The sequence below is a fragment of the Microtus pennsylvanicus genome, chromosome 1 (assembly GCF_037038515.1).
Source record: "Microtus pennsylvanicus isolate mMicPen1 chromosome 1, mMicPen1.hap1, whole genome shotgun sequence".
NCBI lineage: Eukaryota > Metazoa > Chordata > Mammalia > Rodentia > Cricetidae > Microtus > Microtus pennsylvanicus.
In genome coordinates this window covers 148,789,447-148,796,707 of record NC_134579.1, presented here as the reverse complement: position 1 = coordinate 148,796,707, position 7,261 = coordinate 148,789,447, and the positions used below count along the sequence as shown (strand labels likewise).

Here is a 7,261-nt window from a genome sequence, read left to right as displayed (position 1 = left end):
AATGAGAGAAATTCTTTATTACTAGTGGTTCAGTAAAAGAACTAATAACAAGAATTTACAAAGCACTGCAGACACTAAAAATCAGAGTTAAACAATACCTACCCACAATCCAGCCCTACAGAAAGTACAGAAGAAAAACCAAACAAAATTTTCTTACTTTCTCCAGCTGAATTTTTAGACGGGAGAGGGGCAGAAGACTGTGCTTCTTGATGGGGTTGTTGCTTCTTGCTGTGCAACTATGGAGTGTCATTTTGTGAGATCTGAAATGTTACTGTCCTGGAGAAATGGATATCAGTGGCCATCCTAGGTGACTATCCTTGCAGTTCTCTCTGCTCACCTCTGCCCTCCTCTGCCAGACTCATTGTTGGCATTCAAGCAAAAGATTGCAGTAACTGAAGGGGAGGGCCAATCCACTTCCTGGCTGCCATTTCTGTTCCCACAGATTGGAGCCCTTTGGATTGCCTTGAGGAGTCTGGTCTCCTGAGGTGGAGAGGGGCAAGGAGGACTGCAAAAACTACTGTTGCCTTCCTGAAATCCTGAAAGTAAGAGACTAGGACCCAAAGGGCTTGAGTCTCAGAAGAACCATAGCCCAGGGTAGACATTAATTCACTAACAGTAAACACAAAGAGACTTAACAATACATGGCAATTAAATAGAATTGACAATACATACAGAAGGAAGAGTGCAGTGCACAGGGAAACAAGAATCCCAAACCAGTCGCAAATGTCCACAGAAGAGCAATCCAGTGACTAGAAGAGAGGTCAAAGAATCCTATGTCCCTCAGGCTCAGAGATCTTTTGTGCATCCATTTACTCTTATTGAGCCTTTCACTTTCTGGACACAAGAGACCAGAGAAAGCATACCACTTGGCCAAAACCAGTAGAATAAAGGTTGTCTGAGACTGGAGTGTATCCCGCCCCCCCGCCACAGAACCAGAAGTGTGCAAAGTCCTGGAATCCAGCAACAAAAATGTTGGGTCCAGGCTCATGCATTGATGTGGGACATACCACCAAAGTCTATTAAACCAGAAGCAAACTTTATTCCAGAAAAAGAAAAAGATAAAGAAAAGAATCACAATGGGTCACACAAAGCTCTAAGCAGGTATAGCTGAGTCTACAGCCAGAGATCAGCCTACTAAAACTGGGGCAATGGGGATTGGTTTGGGGGCTGTTCTTAGAGTAAAACCAAGCACCAGGTATGCATTAAAGAGATTTCACAACCTTGAGGTCAGGCTTAAAGTCACATTACATTTTAACTTTTAAAGCTTTGGGTTATAAAATGGCAGTACGTTGACTTAGGATATTTGTAAAAGCCTGTGGCTGATACAGGCACTTTTCACTGTTCCTGGAGGACTAAAAGGAAGAGAATAGTGTAGTATTAGGAGCAGCGGGGCTGAGTCTCCAGCACCCTGGCCGCCTGGCTAGCTTATGCCCTGAAATAACAACACACAAATTGTATTCATTTAAACACTGCTTGGCCCATTAGCTCTAGTCCTTACTGGCTAATTCTGATATCCTGATCAACTCATCTCTAATAAACTGTGTAGCACCAGTCTTACTGTGAAGGATTCAGCATGTCTGACCTGGCGGTTTGCTCCATCGTGTCTGCTTCAGAGAGCAGAGCTATCATGTCTGCTTGGGAGAGGGAAGCATGGCGTCTCTGAGCTCACTTCCTCTTCCTCCCAGCATTCTGTTCTGTTTACTCCTCCCACCTATGTTTTAACCTATGAGGCCAAGCAGTTTATTTATTACTTAACCAATGACCTTCCTCCATCATTTCCCCTTTTTCTGTTTAAACAAAAAGGAAAGGCTTTAACTTTAACATAGCAAAATTACATATAACAAAACAGTTATTAAGCAAGAATTACAGTTACAATATTTATATCTACCTTATCTTTTATCATAACAATGGAAAACTATAACTATAACTAACCATTCTTCAAGTTTATCAAAGACTCCAGAAGAATATAATATTACCTAAGGAAACAAGAAATCCAAAACTCTAGAAATGACAGAGACATCTCGCTGCCTGGACAGTCACCCAAAGTTCCTCTGTACCGTTGGGGCATTTATCTTCGGCCTACAGGCCCATAGTATCCAGAGACATTTCGATGAAGCAGGAAATTCCAAAGTCAGTTCAGTCACTATCTGTTGTGTCCTACAGAATGTCTTGCAGACTCTTTCATGAATTCGGAACCCTGAAAGATCATCTCACCTTTAGGCAAGTTCAGTAGTCCTCTCTCAGCGGGTTCTCTGTGTCCAGTTTATGAAATAGTCCAGGCAAGAGCAGTTGCTTGCCCAAATGGCTATCAAACTCCATAAGGATCCTCTTTGATGCCCATCTTCCTCTTAAAGTAGATTGGTGCTTTCAGGAGCAGATGTGTCTCATTGTCATGAAAAACCCTAAGTTATTAAAACATTTAAATGCCATATTCTGTAGCCTTTGAAAGATATGAAGAATGCCTGTCTAACTGAAATATATCTCTATATATCTAGAAAATCTAACATGACTACAAACTTTACTATTATTGATGATTATCCATTAGCAACCTATATTTCCTTATATACATTACATTTTTAAATGAACTACATAATCACAATACCTTAATCAAGAGCAGAAATACATATACATATAACAAAATTGACCTTAAATCTCTATCAATAAAGCAAAATCTATACTAATGCAAATTATTCATACCTATATCATATCCGCCTTTAAATGTTAAAGAATGTTTATAAACCATATTTGGGAACATGGGCACAGTTTTTTCTTTCCAAACTGCTTCCTGCTGGATGGGGGCGTCGTTAATTAGGTCTTTCATGGTATAACCTGTGTGCTAGTTTCATCTCAGTTGGCAGTTGAGCAAAGCAACTTTCTGAAGATGTTCACAACAACCCTTCAGGAGGGCATGGTCCATCATACCATATTGGGATAGAAGCAATCCACAGACTCTTACCCTCTGTGAAAACAAAATAAGAAACTCCTTTCCAAAGCATCATGTCCTTAGATCCAAATTTCAAAGTCAAGGCATTTTCAAAATATCTATGTTGGATTAGTTCAGCAGCATTTATAAACAAATATCTTTTAGCAGCTGTTGCTCCTTCCTCAGCATTCAAACAGTTCAAAGAAGGCATAATAGCATACAGTATCAAAATTCTCTGTTTATTTTCCATCTTTTTACGGCTTTATTTTAACTCTATTTTGTTTATTTTCACTTTTATTTTATATTCTCTGTATATCTTTGTCCTGAACTAGCTCTTGTAGACCAGGCTGGTCTCGAACTCACAGAGATCCACCTGCCTCTGCCTCTCAAGTGCTGGGATTAAAGGTGTACACCACCATTGCCAGGCTATCTTTATCCTGGAATAACTCTGTAGACCAGGCTGTCCTTGAACTCTCAGAGATCCACCTGACTCTGCCTCCCAGGCATTCGGATTAAAGGCATGTGCTACCACACCTTGAAGTCACAGAGGTCAATCTCCCTCTGCCTTCCAAGTATTTGGATTAAAGGTATGTCCTACCACACCCAACTACTCTCTTCCTTTTTTTGTTTTTTTTTTTACTTTAAGAATTTTAAGTTTTAGCCTGCATATATTTTCAACACATTGTAAACCATTTAGAAATTTTCTTTGTCTTTGAATCTCTCTTTACTGTATATCTCTCTTTTTCTGACCACGAGTCTTTAATTTACCAAGCAATATCAGTAGGACTAAAGCCGTGGCTTTGACAGCTGGATCCAGCCCATTCCTTAGCTTTCCAGCCTCATGGCAGAGGTACCGCTGTAGCCACATTTATTGCCACGAGTCTCTGGCGTTTCAAGGTCCCTGCCAGCAAGTAAGCTGCAGCATTATGTCCACAGACAACACACAAGTCCTCTCTCTGTAGTCGGCCCTCCTGCCTCAAACAGTCAGAGTTTGCCCAGGCAGGATGGCCCAGAAAGCCGGCATTTTTAAACAACACAGGTTTTTTTTCCTGCTGCTGAGTCAGGAAAATTTCAAAATGGAGGATGTAACATTTTATGCTAGCTCTGGGACCTCCAGGTAGGAGTGGCACTCAGCACTTTAATTCTGAGACTGAGCGTGCAGCACAGAAATTCTTTTCATTCAAGTTACAGCCAAATCTGACAGGCAGAGCACTGCGCAGTCTGAAAACACATCTTTGTATGGTGGCAGGAATCTGCCATGCTCTTCCACTGGCCTAAACCTGATTCGGCCAGCTGCCCAGGTGCAGGCAAGGAGCACTGAGCCATCAGCACGGTCTTAGAGCACTGTCCTTTCAATCCCAAGTGGGAACACAAACATCCAGTCCCATAAAAGCCAATGAAATGCTTTAAAGCTAGAGTTCACACTAGCAGCACAGGCCCAAGAAGCTGTGCTTTAAAATGACACAGCATTTTTCTGCTGCTGTTGCTGAATCAGAAAAATCTCTCTATAGCACGCCACAATCAAACAGCAAAAATCTGTGTTAAACTCTCTCTCCCTGATTTTTAAGCCTTCTCAGGTTTTTTAGTGGATTTAGTCCATCACGTTGGGCACCACTCTGTAGTATTAGGAGCGGTAGGGCTGAGTCTCCAGCACCCTGGCCGCCTGGTTAGCTTATGCCCTGAAATAACAACACACAAATTGTATTATTTAAACACTGCTTGGCCCATTAGCTCTAGCCCTTACTGGCTAATTCTGATATCCTGATCAACCCATCTCTAATAAACTGTGTAGCACCGGTCTTACTGGGAAGGATTCAGCATGTCTGACCTGGCGGCTTGCTCCATCGTGTCTGCTTCAGAGAGCAGAGCTATCATGTCTGCTTGGGAGAGGGAAGCACGGTGTCTCTGAGCTCACTTCCTCTTCCTCCAGCATTCTGTTCTGTTTACTCCTCCCACCTATGTTTTAACCTATGAGGCCAAGCAGTTTCTTTATTACTTAAACAATGACCTTCCTCAATCAGAGTAGAATCATGTAGGGGGACAGTTAAAAAGTAGGGAAATACAGTGCAGAGGGTCACATTGGGGCAATGGTTAGAAGCTAACCTTTGTCTGCAATACAAGCCTAGCTAGGAAACTGGGAGGCAGAAGACAATTGTTAAAAGTTTACTCATGTGCATTTACTCTTAAGGCAGAAAGTGTTTGTTAAATGTCAACAGTGGCCATCACTTTTATCATTATTTTTCAAAATGTGTTTGTACATACATTCTCTTATTTCTGTATTTCAGGATTCTTTATGTCTATATTGCATTTTTGGATACTTCAGTCATAACAAACTGTTCATTTTCTCAGAATCAGCTGGGACTCTATACTTCCTATAGTATGATGGTCTATCTACGAACCAGACTTGACAAATTTTGGTTATATAGCAGATCAGTGAATGATAGTCAGAGCTTGATCAACTGTCACAATAACCACATCAACCTTTACACCACAAATATTAACCTAGTGCTAAAATGTTCTAAATTAAAAGGGTAGACAGTAATCAATACAACACTGTGTTCCAGAGAATTTAAGTGATTGATGTCAAGAGATCATACCAAATCTCAAATAATGTACACAAGTCTATGTTATAGAGTGCTCTGACTATACAAGAGAAATTGGCTGTTGATATACTCAAGTACTGCAGGGATGAAGATCCCTGGTGTAGTGTCTGATGAGCAGAAAGGGGCAGAGTGCAGGGAAGCATGCACTCATAGCCACATTGGCATTGACCACCCATATATCTGTTCCATCCTGGAAAGAAAAATACATCATTAAGGTCACAGAGGCTACATAAAGGACCACAAAACTGCTCACTAGGATAAGAATTCTTTGTGTGGCTTTCTTCTCAGGGGATGATTTAGTAGACAGGGATCTGTGGATATGCTTGACGCTCTGTTTATGCTGGAACAAGTTCAACACCATAGAGACACTGGCCCAAACCATGAGTCCCAAACAGATAATATCATTGGAGGCCAATATGATAGCACATGCTATATGAGCTTGCTTGGAAAGTTTTACTACTACACAGTACAGAAATTGTCTAAAGTTAGTAAGATTTCCTTTATCATTCTTATTAGTCACTGTCGTGATAAGGAAGCTATTTATAAGAAGATAAAGGGTCCAGCACAAGCCCATGGAAGGACCAATGATGCGGGGAACTCTTGCCTTGAGCTGTGCCCACTTGGAATTGATGGGGCTGATGGTGATGGCCTGAAAGACACTCAACAGGGATGTTGCACCAAGAGATACTCCCCTGGCAACTCTATGAAAGTAAAATACAAGTTTACACAAACTGTTGTCTAAAGAATATGTCCTATCAAAAGCAGACATTGTCTGAGGGATTCCTTTGGAGAGAAGCACCAAGATGTTAGCCCAGCTCAGGTGTTTGATAATCAGATTAATGGGCCTTGCCTTGTTCCCGCTTAAGTTAGAGAGACTAAGACAGCAAAGCAAAGCTAAGTTCCCCAGAATGCCCAGTATAGTCTGGGACAGAAAGAATATCCCCACAGCCTTGTCTCTGGATGCCATTCTGTTGTCTTATAGGAATGTCAGTCTGTAGCTGATCCTGAGAACTCAGGGTAGACACATAGGACTATTTTCTTCATTGTATATAAAATCTATGCTAACCAATAATCAATGCTTTCCATCCAGATATTAAGATAAAATGCTTAAGAGTTTTAAAAAAATTTTACTGTGTGGAAGTGCTTGAGTCTCTGTGTGGGAAAATTCACTTCAGTGCCAGTACCTTTGGAGCCAATCAGCACTGAGCTGCCAGGTGTGAGTGCTGGGACTAAATTTGAGTCATCAGTTAGAGCAGAGCTTTTTAAAGCCACAGAGCCTCCTTGACAGCTCCCAAGATGTGCTTTTGAATAAGAAGTATCCAGAGCCTGGAGCAGCTAAGAGTGCTGGCTGCTCTTCAACAGGAACTGTGGTCAAACTCAGCCCCGACAAGGAAGCTCAAAAGTGTCATAGCTCTAGTTCTAAGCGTTCCCACACACTCACACAGACATACATACAGGTAAAACACCAATGCACAATACAAAAACGAAGACATGTTTTCAAACTATTCACAGTTGTTTCTACCAGACAGCAGTCACAGGAATGCTTTTAAAGACAAAGTTCGTACTGTGCTTGCTGGCTGTTTCAACTTCCCACACAGCTCCACAGATGATGTGTCATTTCCTCTCACAGCAAACTTCTACAGCGGTTTTAATGACACAGACTGTCAGCAGATGAGTTTTATCACACTACAGATTCCCTAGGTTCTAATACTGGCAAACGGCAGATGTGCCACAG

The 7,261-nt window shown here is 41.5% G+C and overlaps 1 protein-coding gene across 1 annotated transcript; it reads right to left on the bottom strand.

Annotated features, from left to right (window-relative positions):
* Nucleotides 1–5,596: 5,596 nt before the first annotated feature.
* LOC142837440 (vomeronasal type-1 receptor 4-like) lies at nucleotides 5,597–6,493 on the bottom strand. The gene has a single exon (XM_075952524.1). The coding sequence runs from the start codon at nucleotides 6,491–6,493 to the stop codon at nucleotides 5,597–5,599; it is 897 nt and encodes a 298-aa protein (XP_075808639.1).
* Nucleotides 6,494–7,261: the final 768 nt, after the last annotated feature.

What these genes read in the sequence shown, in the direction of transcription:
- LOC142837440 (XM_075952524.1), bottom strand. Translation starts at nt 6,493, where the DNA reads ATGGCATCCAGAGACAAGGCTGTGGGGATATTCTTTCTGTCCCAGACT.